General features: G+C 66.1%; 1 protein-coding gene across 1 annotated transcript; it reads right to left on the minus strand.

The window, feature by feature from the left end:
* Nucleotides 1-1,012: 1,012 nt before the first annotated feature.
* On the minus strand, nt 1,013-18,223 carry CD81 (CD81 molecule). Its single transcript, XM_058690029.1, has 8 exons — nt 18,051-18,223; nt 7,620-7,734; nt 4,183-4,280; nt 3,482-3,556; nt 3,059-3,163; nt 2,523-2,624; nt 1,686-1,772; nt 1,013-1,604 (listed from the first exon to the last, which is right to left on the minus strand). Exons 1-8 carry the CDS (start codon nt 18,114-18,116, stop codon nt 1,542-1,544), a joined length of 711 nt encoding a protein of 236 aa, XP_058546012.1. The 5' UTR covers nt 18,117-18,223; the 3' UTR covers nt 1,013-1,541.
* Between the last annotated feature and the right edge of the window lie 2,484 nt (nt 18,224-20,707).

Raw genomic sequence — 20,707 nt, forward strand, 5'->3', positions numbered from 1 at the left:
CCCACCGCGATGGCCTGGCTGGCCGCATGCGCCCGGCCCACCCTGCGAGCTCTCCGCGGGCCCCGCCCCTCCCGGGGCTGCAGTCGTGGGGTCGCGGGAAGCCCAGGGACCTCTTGTCCCCAGGGCCGCCCTCCGCAGCCCCTCAGGAGCGGCGGTCCTGGCCCCCGGCACGCACCGCACCAGCCCCCCGGGCCAGGACGCCCCAGGGGCCGTGCTGCGCAGGGGGCTCCTTGGGCCACCCTGTTCTCCCAGCGACCCTCCCTGGCACACAAGGCAGAGTGGTGTGACAGGAGGGGCCTGACCCACTGGGACCCGGTGGCCCCCGAAGGAGGCGGCTCCGAGCCCTCACCGTGAATCCCAGCCAGACCCTTGTGGCCCCCAAGGGGTCAGTTTAGCACACACCAGGCTGGTGCCGGCGCTCAGCTCATGGTGACCTCACCCGGCAGGCGGGGTGTTGAGTGGGGGGGAAGCAGCCTGACCCCACCGGCAGCTGGGCCTCAGTCCACGTCGCTGGGTCGGGTGGGTGCCCTCATTCAGTGTCTGAGATCTTCCCCTCCAGCCCCTGCAAGATGCAGCTTAGGCCCGGAGCTCCCCTGCCTCTCCAGGGAATGCTTACGAGGGAGCAGCTAGGCAGGCCAGGAACAGACCCTTAGATGCGTGTCCTCCACAGAGCTATCTCCCAGGAGGAGGGGCAGTGTGGCAGCCCCCTACCCCAAACGCATCCTATACCCCGTTATCTGGCCGCCCTGTTCAGCTGCTTGCTCTGGGTGGTGGTACACCAGGAGTAGGTGGGGGAGGGAGGTTGGGGGGAAGCTGTTGAAGGTGGCACAGGGCCCACCAAGGGGGCACCTGCTGTGGGGAGTGCTCTCCGGGGGTCCCATCACCGCCCACCAGCAGGTTGGCAGCACACCCTGGGCCCAGCAAGGTCCGCTGAGCCTCACGAGCGCCAGGGTCCTCGGCCCCTCCAGCCACCCCCAGGGTCTCGGATGTTGCAGGCACAGGAAGGGGCCAGTTTGTTAGCATGCCCGGTTTTTCCTTCTTTATTGAGTGACTTTCAAGATGTAATTACAGTTGAAGGTGACAAGTTAGAAAGGAGAGGTGCACTGAAGGCGTAAGGCTGCTTGTAGACCCGGCTCTAGACAAGTGGCAGGAGAGGAAAGAGGGTTAAAAAAAGGCATGAGCCGTGCAGCCCACGGGGCAGGTGGGTGGGCCACGTGGCCCCCAGGAGAAGCCTGGCTGAGCGGGCAGAGCCCCTCCCTAAGCAGCTGCAGAAGCAGAGGGGCCCTTGCCTTGCAGTCCCCAAGGCCCAACTCACATGCCGTCTATGGGTGACTTCAGCCCCGAAAGGGAACGGGGAACTTCAGGACCAAAGCAAAACCTCAGGAGTAAAAAGGCTGAGAAGTGTAGCAGGGTACTACTGGACAAGTTCTATGCACAGGCGGTGGCGGCCCCTCCAGGGGGGCCCTCGGGGATGTCCGGTCACTCCAGGGCCACCGCAGGGTTCCCACCAGCCCCCCCGCAGCGGGAGCGGCTGGAGCCGCTCAGTACACGGAGCTGTTCCGGATGCCACAGCAGAGCACCATGCTCAGGATCATCTCGAAGATCTGCGGGCAGAGGCGGGCGGGACAGTGAGCACCCGGAGACCCAGTGGGGACCCCGGTCAGACGCCCGGCCCGTGCGCTCACCATGATCACAGCAACCACGATGGCCGCGATGCCAATGAGATACAGCTTTCCCGAGAAGAGGTCATCGATCTTCTGGTGGCAGTCCTCCTGTGGGGTGACAGCCCGCAGCCGGTCAGGGGCGTAGGTCCCCAGGCCCCCACGGTATGGCAGCACGAGACCATTACGGAAAGAGCACGGAGGGGTTCCACCCCTCGGGAGAGGTGTGACTGGGGCCCAGTCTCTGCCAGGTTGTCTTGCATCCGTTTTGTTTATTCAGTTTTAAATTTTTTAATGTTTATTTTTTGAGAGACAGAGAGACACAGGGCGTGCGCAGGGGAGGGGCAGAGAGCGAGGGAGACACCGAATCCGAAGCGGGCCCCGGGCTCCGAGCTGTCGGCACAGAGCCCGACGCGGGGCTCGAACTCACGGACTGTGACATCATGGCCGGAGCTGAAGTCGGACGGTCGACCGACTGAGCCACCCGGGCGCCCCTACCACACCCGTTTTAAAATGGACGTGGAGACGGAACGTGCTGTGCGTGCTGTCTTCCACTCAGGTCGCTAGGCGCCACGAGGAGGGCCCTGATCTGGGAGGTCAGGGCGCCGTCCACACCCACTCTCCGGGGGCAGAGACCCGCCTCCCCCGGGGGCTGTCAGCGAAACCTCGGCCTCAGCCCAGCCCCTCAGCAGAGCACCCCCACTGGCCACAGCACCACCCAGCTTGGCATCCCTGCCGGTGCCAGCGGAGCAGCCAGGCGGCCCTCCCCACCCCCCCCACCCCCCCCACCCGAGCCCTGCCCAGGGGTGGCGGCGGCCGAGTCGGGGAGCAAGCCCGGCGGCCCGGCCCGCCAGCGCGTACCTTGAAGAAGTTGCTGATGACGGTGCTGCCTGAAGGGCACAGGTTGTTCTTGAGAATGGAGGTGGTCAGCGCGGAGAGTGTGCTGGAGCCACAGCAGTTGAGCTGCAGAGAGCGAGGGCACCCGTGCTCAGCCCCGGGCCCTCGTGCAGAGAGGATCCGCAGGGAGATGGCCCAGGTGACCCCACGGGCTGCCGAAGCCCCAGCCGCTGCCCCAGCCCGGCCCAGGGTGGGGGGGCTTGGATGGTCCACTCCAGGGGGAGCACGGAGCTCAGGGGCCCCTCCCCTTCCCTTCCTCCCTCTCAGCTGCGCTGCTCAGAGACCCCGGCACCGCAGCCCGACTGGCCCATCTGGTTCACACCGGGGATGCGCAGGTCCCGGAGAATCCCCTCCGGGGGGGGGCTCCCGGACCCTCCAGGGGCAGGGCTGCCAGGTCCCCCACGCCCCTCCTGTTCCTGAGGAACGTGCTGGGGCCACCCCCAAGAGGCCAACGCCCCGAACCCCCAGCCTCCCCGGTCCCCCGGCGCCCCCTCCCGCACCGTCTCATGGAAGGTCTTCACCACGGCCTTGGCATTGTTGGCGTCGTCGTCTACCACGGCCTGCTGCAAAGCCTGGTCGTAGAACTGCTTCACATCCTTGGCGATCTGGGGGAGGGGTGTGGGGGAGGGGTGAGGTCACACCCACGGCAGGGACCACCCCCCGCGGTGGTGCGGGCGGCAAGCATTCGCCTGGCTCTTCTGGGAAGATACTGCTTCCAGGACAGATCTGGATGCCTCCCCCACCCCGCCCTGGGTGCTGGGAGACAGGGGGACCTGCCTTCTACTTGGCCCCCATGCCACCTCCTCCAGAAAGCCCTCCGTGGCCTTTCATCAGGGGGCGCCCCAACAGCACCTGCCATCCAAGGTCAGGCCCGTCGGGCTGAGCGGCAGGGCCCTCCTCCACCCTCCCGGCCCTAGGCTCACCTGGTCTTTGTTGACAAAACCCCAGATGCCAGCAGCTACTTCACAGGCAAAGAGGATGACGAGGCAGGTGAAGAACTGAGGATGGAGTGCAGGACCCGAGGAGGGCAGAGAAACGGGGGATTAGAGCAGGCACGGGGCAGCTTGGGGCTCACCGTCCGCAGACGACAGGCACCCAAGTGACGCACAGGTGTGCGTGGGGTGTTCGGTGGCACCGGCCGCGTGGAGTCGAGAAGCGTGTGCCGACCCTATCGCCATCCCCGCGGGGTGGGCTCTGCGTGGCGGGGCAGCTGGAGGGGCTGGCATAGCCGCGGGCCCCGTGTCCCCTGCGCACCCCGCTGCTCCCTCTCCCCACAGGAAGGGGGTGATGCTACGGCGCCCGCTACCCGTGCCTCCCGGATTGGCTGGCCTTAGCTTCCCCACCAAGGCCGGCCGTGGGCCCGGGCCTCGCTCCCTATCGTTTCTGTGACTTTTCTTTAAAAACAAGAAAAGCAACTGTGGAACCGTGAGTTAGGGACCAGGCGGGACGGCAACCGAGCACGGAGGGGTTTCAGCACCAAGCAAGGCAACCAAAGGGAGGGGTCCCCAGGCCACGGAGAGAGCCCACCTCCAAGAGGGCAAGGGGGTCCCGCCAGAGGTGAACGCGTGCTGCCTCCAGCGGAGCCGGAGCCGTGCCCCACCCCTCGCCCCGCCTGGGACCTTACCGTCCCCAGCAGGCACTGGGACTCCTGGATGGCCCCGTAGCAGCCCAGAAACCCGACGAACATCATCACGGCGCCCACGGCAATGAGGATGTAGATGCCTTTGTGGGGGAGCAACAGATGCCCTCAGTGTGCCACGTCCCGTAGGCCACCGCTTCCCGAGAGCCTGCCGCCCCGGACCTCCCCAGCCATGTGCGCACGGCCCCTGCCCAGGACTCGGGCCCCCCCCCCGCCGGAAGACAAAGGACTCCCAGTGCCCCAGGGAGGAGCAGAGAGGGCCCTGCAGCCCGGCCAGCCACGAGGGCGCCTCTCCCGCACGGGCCTCCTCGTCCACGACCTGGGAGCAAGGCCGGTGAGGCCCAGGCCGGCACTGCCCGGCATGTGCTCGGTGCGCAGAGAGCTCAGCCATCAGATCTGTACCCACGGGCCCCAGGAGGGGAGGCCCTCGTACAACCTGCACCCACTCTGGCTCCTCCTAAGCTTCTGGGACTCAGGGAGGCGGGGCACAGAGCACCACCCCTCTCGGTGCACAGGGCCCTGAGGGGTGGGAAGAGGGAGGCAGCTGCAGGGGCCCTTCTGCCAGCAGCAGGGCATGCCCACTGCTCCTGGGCAGAGGTCAGATCCCGTGGCTCTGTGTGGCTCCTTGGGCTCGAGGGGTGGGCTCGGCTCAGCCTCTCAGCCTGCTGGACAAGGTGGCCTGGCGGCCGAGGTGCCCTGCCCCACTGAGGATGGCATGTGGTGGCAGGGACAGTTCTGCCCGGGGTGCCCACCGGTCTGGGCACATGCTCCTGGGGAGGCAGGAGGGGCCACCACAGAGTTGGGAATGCCTCCGGCCTGGCCATGCTGCCCTTCTTGGTGCCCGTGACCCACCCAGACAGGGCCCTGAGCCCCTCAGGGAGTGCCAGCCATAGCCGCCTCGCAAGCCTGGGCCTGTCCCCCGGCCACCACGGCCAACACTGTGGGCAGCCCAGGCCCCGGTCCGCAGAGCCAAGACCCCCAGGGCTCCACTGTCTGGACAGCCGGGGGGGGAGAAGGAAGCTGGGGTTCAACCACTGGGCTCAGAAAAGCCAAAGCCTCTGGGCAGCACTCCGTGGACCTGGCTGAAGAGAAGCCTCCTGCTACGGCCGCCCTAGGGGGCTCCCGGCTCAGGGGGGGCAGCACCCTCAAACTGGGTCTCCCTCCCCTCAGGCCCTGATACCCCCATCCTCAAGGCCACGTAGGACCCACAAGTTCCCATTCCCGGGTCACTGTGTGAGGTTCGGCAAACGGCAGCAGGCGCCTGACCCCTGGTCCCATCCAGGCCCCACCTCCTCTGGAGCCTGTGGGCCGGGTTCTGGCAGGTGAGGTCAGGGACCCACCAGGCCCTGCGGCTCTGCCCAGGGTGCTGAGCGAACCCAGCTGACCTCCCCCTTTGCCGACATCGGACAAAGAGCCCTTGTCAGGGACACATCTGCTTCCCCGCCTCCCTGGCAGGCCCAGCCCACACCAGGGCCAGTGGGAGGCTCCAGAAGGCTGGTCCTTGATGGGCTTGATGGGCAGGGACTGGCAGCCCGTGGAGTGGGGGAGGGCAGAAGGGGAGCACCGCAGGAACCCAGGTCCCTGGGCTGGAGCTACCTCCGAGGACAGGCACCCCCAGAGCCAGGAGCACCAAGCTGGAGGCCTCTCTGCAAGCCAGGGTCAGGCCCCGGGTGACAGCCCGATGTGGCGCCCCTATGAGGAGCAGGCTGGTGGGAAAACGGCCACTTGACCGTCTACGAGCTTCTCCCGTGGGACCGCTTCCCCACTGGAGCCCAGGCACAGCCCTGCAGAGCAGGAGGCCTGGAGCTGCAGCAGACCCTCCCCTCCCTGCCCCCCTGCTTCCTGAACCCTCCCCTGCCCAGCCCTGGCCTGGAGTGAGGGGGAGGCTTTGGGAGAGCAGGAGTGCCCTGAGGCTTCCTTCAGGAGGGGGATCCCTTCCGGAGCCACCTGCCCACACCCACCACACCCCCAGCACCCCAGGCCACGCCCAGCTGTTGCCGGCTCAGACCTCTGGGGGAGGGGAGGGAGAGGCCCGAGAGGAGCCGAGGAGCCGCGCAGGAGAGAAAAGGCTCTCGTGGGTCTGGAGGATACTTCCTTGCGCTTGGACTCATGGGCAAAGCCGACAGCTTTGTTTCTGAGGGCGCCTGGACCACCTGTGGCAGACCCTGGGTCACAGTCCTCGTGTGCACCCTCGGAGCAGGTAGGCAGAGGCACCCTGTCCATCGGAGACTCAAACCTGGGAGGGGCTGCACAGCCCCGGGGGGAGCCTGGGAATGTGGAGATGGAGGACCCCTCCCCCACGCCCCAGGGACTGCCAGCCCCAGGAAACCACTGCCAGAGTCACAAGCTCCCATCTCCAGGGAGCAAAAAGGGGCCACCCTATTGGTGCTCCTGGACCCGACCTCTCAACCTTGCAGCTCAGAGAGGATCCTCTTTGTGGCCCGGGGTGCCCTGGGCCATCCCTGCTTCAGCAACCAAGCATGTATCCCAAGCGTGTGGGAGGGGCCCAGACCCTTTCCAGGCGGCACCCAGGACACCAGGCCAGAGGGGTGGCCGCTGACCCCTACATGGAGCCCCAAACCCTAGGGCACACACACACACTTCCTGCCCAGCTGCCAGGGCCAGGCCAGGCCGTTCCTTTAAAGGACAGAAACATCTCCACAAACACGAGGGCCAGGCCCTGCCTCCCACTGGCTGGGGACCAACCTAAGGAGTGCAACTCTGCAGGACAGGGTGGGCGGGGGCGGGGCCCAATCCCTCAGGGACAGACACCCCGAAGGGGCACAGCTGGTGCCGAACCCTAATAAGGCAGCAAGGTGTGGCTGGAGGGGGGGCGGCCTGAGTCACACTGGCCCCTGCCCCACCCTGGGGCCCCAGTCTTCCTCCCCCCACCCCCTCCTCTGGGCTCCAGCTGCCAGTCCCGCTGCCCAGGCATCCGGCCCCAGCCCTTCCCAGGGAGCCTCCCCCGAAATACCCTCCAGGAGACACAGCTCCCCGGCCCCCACCCAGCTGCCTCCTGCCCCGATTTGGTCCCCGGCGGTGATCTGGTGGGATGCCAACAACCCACCCCCCCCTTGAAGTTCCAGCTTTGTCCGGGAGCCTGGCTCCTGTCCCAGGCACCCAGGCATCGACCACCTCTGACCCCAGGCCCCGAAGGTCCCCAGGCTGAGGTGACCCCACCCACTTTCTGTCTCCAGCTCACTCTCTTGCCCAAAAAGCCCTTCCTGGCTGGCCTCCACCTGCCTAGCAGCCTAGCACAGAGCAAGCCCCACTGAGTCGGCCCAGGCCTTGCCTCCTCCTCCCCCTGGAAGCCCGTCCTGACTGTCTGTCTGCAGCAGTCCTGATCCGAGGCCTAGATGGGTCCTTCCTGGTCCCCCAGCCCAGAGCCAGCCGGGCCCCGGACCCGGACTGAGTGCACTCACCTACGTAGAAGGTGTTGGGCGCAGGCCTGTCTCCCAGCTCCAGGTAGAGAAGGTTGGTGGTCTGTGGGTCATGGCGGAGCCACAGGGCCACACCCAGGATCACGCCTCCGGCCAACTGGAGAAAGAACGGGTACGGGGTTACTCGCCCAGAGCGGTGCAGGGGTGAGTGTGAACCGCGCCACACCGAACATCCAGGGGGCGGCAGGTGCTGGACCCCCACGGCCACCGGGTCAGCGGTCCGAGGGCTCGCGCTCCAGGTGGCACTCACAGACACTGCCGGGGTCTGGGCAGCCTCCCGGCTCCACGCGTCTGCTTTGCTGACCCGGGATCTGAGAGGCCCCGGGGAGGCCCGGATACCGAAGACCAGGTCCCCGATATCGGATGGGGCATGCTCATGTCAAAACAGTGTTCGTTTTTTGTCTGAAGCGTGAACCTAACTGGACTTCCTGTATTTTTATTTGCTAAATCTGGCCAGAGTCCACACCAGACCGGAGCAGCCCAGGGACCGCTGGGCCCTCCTCCGTGGGGGTGGCTCCAACAGCCCTCGGCTCATCCGGGAACCCCGCGGAGAGGACCCCAGGTGTTTGCTGCTGCCAAGAGACATAGAGCGGTGGGTCTGATGCCACCAGGGTCCCGGCGGGACCCACGGAGGGAAGGGCAGAGGAGGGAGGCAGCTGAGGCTGGTGGCATCCCGGAAGCCGCAAGGCCGGGGGGCCGGGCTGTTTGTGGGAGAAATCCCTGCCGCTGCGGCCCCGGGAAGGGAAGCTACCGCAGGAAGAAGGAAGCCCGCTGTGCTCTCAGGCCAGAGGAGGGGCTGCCTGAGCAGCTGGGGCAGGACGGGGGTTCTGCTCAGAGCCTGGCATGAGGACAGGGGCTCCCGGCCCAGGGAGGCCCTCACCGGACTCACTGTCCTGCCGGCGCAGGGCCATCCGTGGAGGGTGGGGGCGGGCCCCCCGAAGAGGAGCCCGGACCGTGCCGGCCCAGCCTCCACACGAGCATCCGACCGACCCCGGGCCAGCGGCCGGGCTGCCCTCAGTGCCCCAGCCTCTCCCCCGGGGCCGTCCCAGCCCTGGGTGCCCCACCAAGGTGGCACGTGCTCCCAGAGCTACAAACTTCGGCTCCAGTCGGGAGGCCTGGCTATGCAGCCGCCAGCCTCTGGCTCTCCCTCTTGCCACCATGCGTGTGCTGGCAGCCGGGGTCTTCCCACAGCAGCACGAGACGCTGACCCTCACACACAGACCCAGAGCTGCAGGTCCTATGGGGAAGAGAAACTGGAAAGCAGACCCCAAGGAAACCCCCCCCCCGGCCAGCCCAGCACCTGCCCCGGGGCCCTGGCCGGGGAGCAGACCCCCGAGACGGCGGAGGGTATGGCGGGGAGCCCCAGCACTGCACGGTGCCCCGTGGAAAGCCCCAGCAGCTCCCAGACCCTGCTACACTCGGCTCAGCTAACGGTAAGGCCGGTGGGACCGCTGGCACATCAGCGGCGGGCGAGGCTGCCCGGCACGTCCCTCAGAGCACCCGGTCTGCCGCCCCGCTAGCCTGGGTTTCGCTTTCTCAGCTCACTTCTGGAGTCCCAGGTCTGGTGGGGGAGGGGCAGACGGAGGCACGGTAAGCCCTTCCCATCCTCCGGCCAGCGCGGGAGCGCCGAGGGCCTACAGTGCACCTGCTGGCCAAGGTCCCCTCCCGTGGCACTCCGGGCACTGCGTGGCCCTCAAAGGACAGGGCCGCGGGCTCCCAGCATCCTGTGCCTCTCTGTGGCGCCTGTCGTAGCCGCGAGAGGGCCAGAGGACCCAGGGGACGGCTGAGGGGGGGGGGGGGGTGGGCAGGGCAGGGGCCCCAGAGTCCTCGGCTTCTCCCGAGGTGGCGGCCATCTGCGGCTCCAAGGGAGGCGGTGTCGAGGCTGAGGGTTGCCGTGGCAACTCTGGCTTGAAACAGTCACTTGTTCTGTTTCGAAACTGTGGTCCAGAGCCTGCTTTGTGAGATGTTCCAGGGCAGAGGGGGAGGGGCAGGGGAAGCCCCTGTCCTGGGCCTCCCTCTGTAGTCCCTCTGTAGTCGCAGAGGCCTGGCCACAAGCTGCAGCTTGGCCTCCCTGTCCCCATCAGTGGAGGGGGGCGGGGTGTGGAGCACAGTGCCCCCCAGGGACGGAGGAGACAAGCCTGTCTTGGGGCACATGGTCCTAACAGAAATGCTGAGCCCGCCCCCCAGACACTACAGGCGGGACCACAGGCCCACGGAAGCTGGTCCCGCCTGGTGCTGAAGTGTCCCCTCCCTGCCAGGACCCCATCACTCCAGGCCCTGCACAGACGTACCGGGCAGAGCCAGGTGAACGCAGTGGTGAGGACCATTCCCAGCTCCCAGATGACGAGGCCCAGGCAGCGGGGGTGGGGGGGGCAGATGCTCACCTTAGGTCACCTCATCTGTACAGGGGGAGTGGTGGGTGGGATCGGAAAGAGCCCCCGGCAGGGAAGGGAAGTCCATGTGCTGGCAGAAAAAGGCAGTCCTCCACCGGGCCCAGCACACACCCACCACGTGGCGAGACGCAGGTGTCCCCCCAGGGACGTGAACGAGAGCGCCCCCACCATGACGTGGGCCCCGCTGTTCCCAGCCCCAGACCTCTCCTTCAACTGGAGAACCGACAGTCTGAACGGAAACCAAGTGGCCCAGCCACACGGCGAAGCCACCGACAGTAGGAAGTGTGTCCCTTGCACGACAGCCCGCAGGCTCGAGGACTGTGCTGAGCGACAGAAGGCAGACCAAGTGGAGAGCAGCTTCTAAATAAAGTATAAGCCATGCAAATCACGTGCAGCGGCAGAAAACAGGCCCCTGGTCGCCCCGGGATGGGGGAGGGGCCCCGAGGCCCCGGGACGCCGCTGGGGCTGGTGGCCACGTCCCTTATCTCCACCTTATCTCCACGCGGTGACAAGCCCCCAGGGGTCCACCTGGGTCAGCACTGAGCAAGCAAGGTGTGCGCTTCCCCCACGTGCCGGGTGCTCCACGTCCGACACAGCTGTGCTCAACCCCCAGCTGCCCAGTCAGCCCTGACCACGAACTTCTCAGCAAGGTCTTTGGGGGTGAATGTTTCTTCCGGGTCCCACCGGGCCTCAAGGTGAGGAGGCCGACACTCTGGGCTCGCCAGGGTGCCTGTGGCCCGTGGCAAGCGCCTGGAGAGGTTGTGCTGAAGTTCTGCCACAGAACCAAGGTCTTAGGGCCAAAGAAGGGACCGCAGAACTGTGGGGCCCGGACGTCCAGCATTAAGGGACCCCAGGAGTGACGGCAGTGGGTGGGGCCCAGAGCGGGCAGCCAGGGGTGCCCTGCGCTCACCTCAGGCTCACCTCCGTGACTCTGCTCCTCCACACCCTCCCTCGTAAGACAAGGATATAAAGGTACGTAAGCTCATGTCACAGAGCACTTCCCACGCCGCCCCTGGAAAACACTGGCTCACGACACGCGCCAGCGGCCATCGTCATCGCGGCAGGTGTATCAGCGGTAGGGCCGGACACGCTTCATCATCCCCACCCAACAGGACCCCCTCACCTGCCGGAAGCACGGCTGGCCCCAGTCCATGCCCCCCGACAGCCTCCTGCCCCCCCGACAGGGCTTCTGCCCCGATAGCCTCCTGCCTCCCCCAGCAGACTCCTGCCCCTACCCCCCCCCCCCCGCAGGCTCCTGCCCCCGAAAGGTTCCTGCCCCCTACCCCTGTCCCCCGACAGCCTCCTACCCCCCAAGAGGCTCCTGCCCCCTACCCCTGCCCCCCAACAGCTTCCTGCCCCCCAACAGCCTCCTGCACCCCACCCCTGCCCCCCAACAGGCTTCTGCCCCCCAAAGGCTCCCACACGGCGGGCCAGGGCACAGCACTCAGGAAGGAGACTGCCAGTTTGGTCACAGGGGCGGGTCCCACAGTGGAGACAGCACGGCCACTTTAGGACCCTATGAAAGGTTCTGTTTCTGTTTCTTTCTTCTTCCCTTCTGAGAATTAATAAGTATCAGCCTCAGCTGAAACAGGAGGGGACAGCCAAGTGTGCTGGGATCCTGCCCAGCCTGCCGGCCGTTTCCAAGAAGCGGCTAAAAGGGAGCAAGAGGGAGCGGGTGCTGCCCGGACAGGCCTGGGGCAGCCGCACCCCGGGCCCGCAGCTGAGCGGTCACCCCCGTCCCACCCACGCGCTCCATGGGCAACAAGGACAACTGGTGCGTCACTGACACCCTCCAGGCGGTGCTGGTCTTGCCCGGGGCCTGGGTGTCAGGGGCAGGGGGGCAGGTCCACCGAGAGGGAGGGTGCCGGGCTCCGCGCCAGCTCTGCTCCCCGACCCGCTGCCTCCAGGGGACATGCTCGCGGGAAAAGGCATGGGGAAGCACCCACTCGGCTTGGCGGCTGGCGGTGAGCTGGAGACCCCCCAGGAGGGAAGCACAGGCCAGAAACGCCGTCAGGGCCACCAGGTTAAGTCGGAGGAAATGCTGCGCAGCAAAGACGCTTCGGGGGCATCTGGTGGCTCAGTCGGTTGGGCATCTGCCTCCTGATTTCGGCTCAGGTCATGATCTCTAGGTGCATAAGATCACGCCCCGCATGGGGCTCTGTGCTGAATGTGGAGCCTGCTTGAGATTTTCTCTCTCCCTTTCCCTCTGTCCCTCCCCCGCCCTCAAAATAAACGAACAGACTTAAAAAAAAAAAAAAAAAAAAGACACTTTTAGGCTGGGCTCCACAGGGTGAGTAGGGAAGGGGGAAGTCCTGTTGCCATCTTACAGGCTGGGTGCAGGTCCTGGGTTCCTGCAGGCTGGCCCTCACTGTCCACCCACCATGAGGGGACAGGCCCAGACTCTTCCCTAGACCCACCTCAGGCCTTCCTGGGGGGGACCCCACCCCAGCCTCTGAGAGCAGCTCAAGGCAGGAAGGAAGTGGAACCAGGAGCAGAGACCCTCACCTTGGCCAGGAGGCAGAAGTGTCTCTCGAGGCCCCTGAACCTCAGGAAGCCGCCTGGCCCGGCGCCTAAAAGCAGGTGAGAAGGGGGTCATGACACAGGCCCTCAAGGGCCCGTTCAGCTGGGACTTCCCAGCCCACCCTACCACCTCTAGGGCCACACTGGAGAGCCACTTCTGGGCCAGACCCCGACCCCACCACCCAATCCCCGCGTAGTGAAACCAGGAAGTGGGCTGCTCCCCTGCCCCAAACCCGCCCGCTGCAGGGAGGGCATGTGGGCACAGACGTCCCGGTGACCCGCCAGAGAAGACGGGCTGCAGAGGCGGGCTGGCCCTCCTCCCGGGGAGGGAGATGGGAGGTGGGCGGGCTTGGGCAGGGGACCAGAGAGTAGGTCAGGATGTCCTTGTCCCCGCCCCAGGGGAGCCCCAGCCCTGGAGCCACGCCAGGCTGTGAGGCACAGCGGGGCAAGGGCCTCCTCGGTGGGCCTGACAACAGCTGGGCCCCGGCTGCAGGCAAAGGAGACGTCCAGCCCTGTGCCCAGCTGGCCCAGGGGAGGGCCACCTCACATGGGCCGGAGCTCTTATCATCTCGGGGACACAGTGAAAGACTGCCCATCCAGAGGGAGCAGTGTGGGCCTTCGGCCAAGCAGAGCCACAGCCATGGGAGAGGGTGAGCTCCCCGTGAGCTCTGGGTGGGACCACACTCGGTGACTACCAAACCCACTGCCTCTCGGAGGCCCCCACCCAAGACCAAAGGCCCTGAGCTCCGGGGGCCAGGCCTCCCGGCCCCCAGGACTGGAGACCCAGGGAGGCAGGTAGTCCCCACTCCTGCTCCCCCAGCCGCAACAGGGTGCCTCTCGGCCCTGGGTCTCAGCCTGAGTGTCCACGTCCTCGGTCAGGAGTTGGCTGTCAGCGGCAGTGCAAAACCAGCCTCGACATACACCTGTGATGGCACAGGTAAGACAGGTGACAGGGAGCTGCTAGACATCTCCCGAGGGCATCTATGACCCAGGCCAAGCTGGGTGTGGGACAGCTGGGACAGACGATTCCTGTGTGACACGGACGCCAGGGTGGGTCACCCACTCACCAACTCTGCAGGGCAGACGGCCCTGGCTTCCTGTCTTTTACCTTCTTGACAATGACCGTGTTACCCACTCATCGGAGGCAGGCGAGGGAGATTAACCCTCCAAAGTCAGAAGAAGGGGACAAAGAGGCATGAACCCCCAGGCCCTGGCTGAGCTGCTGGCCTCTGGTCTCCTGCCCAGAGCACCCTTGCCACTGACTGGAGGAACTTACAGGCCCAACCTGACCCCCAGCCCAACCTGCCTCCCAAGCCCCTCACTCTGGCCAGGCCTCATGCCCGGGGGGGGGGGGGGGGGGGGCCGGGAAGGGGGGTGGTGGCTACCCCGTCCCTGGCAGCTAGCTTAGGAAGGGAAATGGCTCGGCTGGCCCATGGGGACTCCCCTAGCATCTGGGGGTCCACCTGGAAAGCCCCCAAGTGGTCTTGTGTGAATTAGCACCTGCTTTGCCATCAGGATGGGCTTAGGCCAGGCCCCAAAGTACAAATGATGTGTACTTTGGGGGCAGGGGGGCACTGAGAAGTCTAGGGCTTTCTGGAAGCACGCTGGGTCAAACCACATTCTGCCAGACAGGTGGAAAACAGCCAGGAAAAGGGTCCTGTGGGCCAATTCCAGGTGAGCCTGGTTCTCGGTTAAGGACGAGACATGCTGGCCACAGGGCAGACCCAGGGCTGAAAACCACCCGGCCCTTGCCGTGTGCCCTGGCCTGGGTCCTGGGGTGCCAGGGCCAGAGGGAGAGCCCCTGTGCTTCTCCATCCCCAACCCAAAACGTTGGGCCAGTGCAAAGGTGACCATCTGCCCCTCCCACGGGTGCCTGGACTCTGCCTTATTGATTTTCTGCCCCAGGTTCTTCCCCTCACGGGGTTTCAGGCACTGATATGAAGGCACGGGGTAGATTCTTTGGGAGAGGGGGCTTTTGGGGCCCGTCTCCCTGTCCGGACTTTGAAGCAGAGTGAGCTAGGGATTGGGGGTGAATTCAACTCCTGGGGACAGACCTGAGCTGCGGGTGGGGTGGGAACCCTACAGGAAGGGCACCGCACCAGCCCCAGAGCAGAACCAGCCAGGGTCCCAGGCCTCTCACCGCCTAGACATCCTTGGGAGGCGGGGGGCAGTTTGTTCCAAGGACAGACCACAGACTTCCTTTTCTTGTCTCAGCCCAACGGCTGTTTCCCCCAAAGCTGTGCCACTCACTCCGTCCACTGGCCCACCCCCCGAAACGGGGCACAGGAAATCCCCACCCCCACCCAGAGCCCGCCAGGGTCACATCCCCTCTCCCGGAAGGAAGGCGACAGAACCGCTAAGTGACAGACAGTCATGTGCTGTCTGGAAGCGAGAATGAAATGCCAGTTAGCGAGGCTTCTAATCAGCCCTGTTCCCAGCCGGGCCTGGCTGCCCTGCCTCGGGAAGGCGGCCACGGAAGGCATTAGGTCGGAAGAGCAGCCAGGCCCGGGCGGGGCACGCGGCACTCTCCCCGGCCAGCCTCTAAGGAGAGGGCTGCGATCGTACCCACTTCACAGACGAGGAAGGCGAGCGGCCTTACACGTGCCAGTCAGTCACCTGCCCCGGGTCCCGGGGAGGGGAGCCTCTGCCCTTCCTGAAATGCCCCAGCGGCAGGAGTCCCAAGGACCTGCCGCCTCTGCCGGGAAGCTCCGGGTCCCGCCCCACCGGGAGGATCTCCACGCTGCCGGGCAGGGTGTCTGCACCACCGGCACAGTCTCGAAGGCTTGGCCCCAGCCTGGCCCCCACTCCGTCCCTGCCTCACCGCCCGATGCCCGCCCGGCCAGGGAGCCCCCAGCGGGCGGTGGGCAGGCCTACGGAGTGCACGCTGCCTGGGGCCCCGAAGTCTGACACAAGGAGGAGACGTGCCTGTGTGAGTGTGCAGGGTGATGGCGCCCCTTCCCAGAGGAGCCAGCCCCCCCCTCCGCCCCCCATCGTGGGAGCCTCCTCACTCTCTGAAATGGAACTTTTAAAAGCACCTGGTCCAGACACCCACTGTCAAAGCCTCCTCCCAGCTCCCCGTCTGCACCGGCTCCTGTACCGTGGCCAGGCTGCCCAGTGAGTGAGAGTCAGGCTGGGCTCACCCGACATCCTCTGGGATCCCCCAAGCCCCTTCCCCAAGGCACTGCCCACATGGGCCAGGAGAGCAGTCTTCCTGCCGGCCATCCACGCTCTACAACCATTTCCTGAGTTCCGAACACTGGAGTGTTAGTAATCCGCCAACCCCGGGAGATAGGATGTGGACCTCCACCTTAGAGGGCAGGAAGCCAAGGCCCAGGCCCGGAACAGTGGGGAGGGGCTCCAGCATCCAGACCCACCCCCACGGCTCCGTGCTCTCAGCCAGGAGAGGCAGGACGCCCACGCTGAGAGGGGCTCTGCCAGAGTGGTGCCCCCCAGCCCCGCCTTGCTCAGCTCTGCATGCCCCCACCGCAGGGGTGGGTGGGGCCACGGTGACCGTGGACCGTGGAACATAGTTCTCAGTGCTCAGCGGGGTGGCTGCTGAGGGGAGAGGCCTCAAACATCTCTTCAAGCCTCAATACAGAGCAGCCCCTGGGGACATGTGAGGCCTCCACCCCAGCTGCCTGGGGAAATACCAGGCTCACCCAAGTAGAGCTGGGGGGTGAGTGGGGGCTGCCCTGGAGACCTGCCAGGCTGGGCGGCGGGGAGGGACTTACCCAGCAAAGACACTCAGCCTGAGGACAAGACTCTACTCCAAGCCACATTGTCTACGTCCGCCTACCCTCCACCTCCTGGTCAAGGCCCTGACCCCACACCCAGGCTCTGCTCGCAGGGGATGGGCCTAAGGGCCAGCAGAGGGGCATCTGGATGTGCCCCTGGCCCCCTACATGCCCAGGCCACAGCAGGCAAACGCTAACGTTGACACTGACAACACCCCTTGAGTGAAGGCCCCAGTGGCTGCTCAGGCCACGCCTGGCCTATCCTGACAGCCCCACTGTCCCCCACTCCCCGGGCAGAGGCCGATGGCCACAGCGGCACCCCCCCACCTGTGCCTCCCCAGCCAGGTGGGATGTGACACCCCCACTCCACCCCCAGCCAGAGCTCACTCCAGTCTCTGTCCTCGCCACCCCAAATACCTCATTGCCCCGAGATTCACTCTGGGATCCTCGGCTGTCCAGATGCAAAACAGATGTCCCCAGTCCCACACACTTGCTCAGGGGGCCACTTTAAAAGTTCACCCCCCCAGTGTCTACTGGAGAAATACACTGTCCACCAGATGTTGTCAGGGTCCCTCCTGAGAAAGGGTGAGCGGCCTGTGGTGGCGCAGCAGGATGGAGGGGCCCAGGAGGGTACCCAATCACTGCCCAGGGAGGCAGAGCAGGGCCTGAGAGGGGTTCCTGCACCCATTCGGGCCCCTCCCCAACCCCGACACAGACAGGAAGCAAAGACGTGCCAAAGCACCACCGGTTACACACCAGCGGTTAACCCAGGCCAGGAAAACACAACTGGCAGGTCAGCAGCCTGGAGCCCCCAAGACCCTCCTGCACCCAGAGATGACCATCCTGGGAGCACCTCTTTCCAAAGGGGGATGTCCAAACCCAGACCTCAGCCCAGACCTGGGCATCCACCCAGACCCAGGCCGCGTGCCCAGAGAGGCTCGGGTCCTCAGGGCCGCCTGTCCTGTGCCAACTCCGAACGGCCGCCGCAGCCCCACTCCCGTCCGAGCTTCCACAGCCTCCCGGGCGAGGCCGGGCTGCAGTCTCGGTCTGGGTGAGGGGTGCAGGGGCGTCAGCCCCACAAAGCGTGGCCACCGCGGTGCGGGCGCCCAGCACGCGGGCCACACTGTACTGAGGCGCTTCCTGTGTGAGCTCCGCCGCGGCCCGGACCCCTCACGGCGGTCCCCGGGGCGGCGGCAGCTGACCGGGGTGGGAGCCGGCCTGGGCCAGGAGTGGAGTGGAGTGGACGGTTCCCGACACTCGGACCAAATGCGCACCCGCCCCCCCCCCCACTCCCACCCCCCCCCACCCCCGGCCGCCCATTCAGGGGCGGTGGCCCCGATGAGCTCATGGGGGCGGGGCGCCCGGAACCCCGCCCCCGAGCCCCCTCGGTCCCCGCGAAGCCGGGTGGTCCCTGACTCCGCGGCCGGCGGCTCGGAGCCCGCACCCACCGCACCGACCGCCATCACCCAGCGGGCACAAACCCGAAGCCCCCGAACGCCCCGGCCCGACCGCGGGGGCCCTGGGCCCGGCCGCGCAGAAGCCCCGAGACCCGGCTCGCAGCCCCCAGCGTCGCCATCGCCAGGACGACCCTCACCTCCTCGCGTGCCCGCCCAGGACCCCCCCCCCCCCGCGGACGGCGCCCACAGGTGGCCCCGCAACTTGGCGTCCTGGCTGCGCCCCCTGTGCGGGGCCTAGCGCGGCGCGCGGCCTGCCGGGGCTCGGGGGGCCCCCGTCGCCCTCCCGCCCCACCCCCGGTCGGGGCTTACCCAGAAGACGAAATTGAAGACGAAGAGCAGGTACTTGATGCACTTGGTGCAGCCCTCCACCCCCATGGCGGCGCGGGCGGCGGGCGGCCTACGGGCCGGTCCGGGGCGCGGGGCGCGGGGCCTAGCGGGCGGCGGGGCCGGGGCGCGGGCCCGGGGCCGGGGCCGGGGCGCGGAACGCGGCGAGGGCGGGGGGTGGGGCGCGGAGACTCGGGGCGCGGGGAGCGGGAGGCCGGGCCGGGGCAACTGGGGTGACTGTCGCCGCTGCGCGCTCGTTCTCTGGCCGGGCGCGCGCCCCGCGCCGCCTGTTATAGGGCGCCCAGGCCCCGCCCACAAGGCCCCGCCCACAAGGCCCCGCCTCCCGCCGCCCGAGCGCGCAGCCCCTCCCCCCTGGAGCAGGCGCTCGGCCGGCGGGGGCGGGGGCGGGGGCGGGGTCAGACCCGCGTGCAACCAACCCGCGAGCCTGAGCCCGGGAGGGGCCGCGAGGGAAGACGGGGTTTGTGGCCAGCGGCGCCCCGGGAAGAACCTCCTCCGCTTTGTCTTCCCTCAGGCGCTTGGGACAATCCACGGAGGCTCCCTGGAGGAAGTGGTGCACCAGAGATGGCGATGCCAAGAGCTCCAAGGGTCGGGACCCTGGGTGGGTGACGAGAGTCAGCCTGCGGGGCCTGAAGACCTTGGAACAGGATTCCAGGCAGCCAAGCCCTTGTCCCATGATGGGGGGGGGGGGGGGGTTGTGGAGTGCTGTCAGAGGTGTCTTTGTTTGGAAAGATCGCTGAGAGGGTGACTCTAGACCAGTGTTAAATGACAAGAAGACCCAAGCCACCTGGAAGACAGCCTCTAAACACTGTGTATCCTGTGCACACTCTGGTGGTGCCAGTCCCCCACGGAAGCCGGCCCCACAGCCCAGCTGGCTTTCTGAAGGCGTGGGGGCCAGGCTCTGCTGCCCTCACCCCCTGGGCTGACGAGGATGTGGAGAGGGTTCTTCCTCCCGAAGGGACAGAGCGAAGCTGTGGCCAGGTGACCCGCGGACGTGTTCTGTATCCGCATAACCCTAGCACACGTCGCCACTGACTGCTTGAAACTTGGCCGGCGCCACCACCACCGCCACCGCCACAGAACCGAATTTTTCACTGCACTTCCCTGCTGTGGCTTCATGTGGACACAGCGGCAGCCCCGGTTTACTCCTGTGTGCTCCCACTTCTGTGGTTTTCTTGGTGGCTAATTTATTTTTTTTGATTATTATTATTTTTTTAATGTTTATTTATTTCTGAGACAGAGAGAGACAGACATGAGCGGGGGAGGGGCAGAGAGCGAGGGAGACAGGGAATCCAAAGTGGTCTCCAGGCTCTGAGCTGTCAGCACAGAGCCCGACTCAGGGCTCGAACTCACAAACCGCGAGATCGTGACCTGAGCCGAAGTCGGTCGCTCAACCGACTGAGCCACCCAGGCGCCCCTTTGGTGGCTAATTTAAAAATCTGTTCTGGCTTCATGCTTGGATGAGAGCTGTAAGCACACGTTTGTACACGGTGTTAGGTTTGTGCTCGTCCAGGTGACGTTGTTAATAAAAGTGGCTTGAGTCCTTACCCCGGGGGTCCGCCAAGATTCTTTTTTGCCAGAGAGGAGGCAGAACAGGTCTCCAGGGTGTCGAAATGCTTGTCTAGAAGTCCTGGGCGGTCTGCTCTCCCATCAGGGGCCTGCTGTCCACAGTGATGGGGACGTTTCCTGCCACAGACGTGGGCTGACTCCTCAGAGAAAGGCGTTCCTTGGGCCCTCAGGAAAGGGGAGCACAGGAGGACTATGAGCCCACTCTCACGGAGCCGGGTGGGGGGCAGAACCTCACACGCCGAGCCGTTGGTCCATCAGCCCCCAAAATAGGTTGTCTGGCCGCTGGTTCTGTGTTCAGGCATGCAGTGGCCACTTAGGGGCCCCGGCCGGCCGTGTGCCAGGTGCTATTCCAGATGCTGGCTGTGGGGACTGGGCGGCCAGGCCCCCTTCCCTCGAGGCCCTTAGAAACTGGTGAAGGTGACAGGTGTCACCCCACAATGATCATGTCAATTCTGGGAAGGGAGGGAATTCCTGGGATAATGTAAAGATAGGAACAGCGGGGTGCGTTTCTGACACTGGGGGCTGAGAGGAATCCACAGTGGGACCTGGCCCTGAAGACTGAGAAGGAGTCAGCCCTGTAGGGGAGGAGCATTCCAGGCAAAGGGGGGACACGTTTGGAGGGAGAGAAAGGAAGCCAGGGGATGGGAACAGAAAGGGGGAAGAGGGCTACATGTGGAGGTGGGGGAGCAGGTGGGGGGTCGGGGGGCCTGCCCTCGGGTCTGAAGCCCAGAACAGAGCTGCATTAGATTCTGACGATTGGAGGGTCTCTGCACAGGCCTGGCCCCCGTGTCGAATGGGGACACGCGTGTCAGCAGGCTGCCTCGGCCCTCCAGGGGAACTGGCACCACAGGCACATGGGGCTTACTGTGAAAATGGGCTGTGAGGGTGTTCGGGGCCACCTCTGGGAGCCTGGCACAGGTGGGCTCCCCGCCCCCTCCCAGGACCACTTCTGAAGTACGCTGCCCAGTGGCCCCGCCAACTTGACCTTGTGAGGACGTCGGGGACCCACCAGCAATGTATCAGGGCTCTCCAGAGAGAGACACAGCGGTAGGAGT

Source organism: Neofelis nebulosa, chromosome 10 (genome assembly GCF_028018385.1).
Source record: "Neofelis nebulosa isolate mNeoNeb1 chromosome 10, mNeoNeb1.pri, whole genome shotgun sequence".
Taxonomy (NCBI): domain Eukaryota; kingdom Metazoa; phylum Chordata; class Mammalia; order Carnivora; family Felidae; genus Neofelis; species Neofelis nebulosa.

Coding starts and splice junctions, on each gene's coding strand:
- CD81 (XM_058690029.1), bottom strand. CDS start 18,116: ATGGGGGTGGAGGGCTGCACCAAGTGCATCAAGTACCTGCTCTTCGTC. Junction 3,557..4,182: donor CCCAGTGCCTGCTGGGGACG/GTAAGGTCCCAG, acceptor CTCCATCCTCAG/TTCTTCACCTGCCTCGTCAT. Junction 3,164..3,481: donor GTTTTGTCAACAAAGACCAG/GTGAGCCTAGGG, acceptor CCCCTCCCCCAG/ATCGCCAAGGATGTGAAGCA.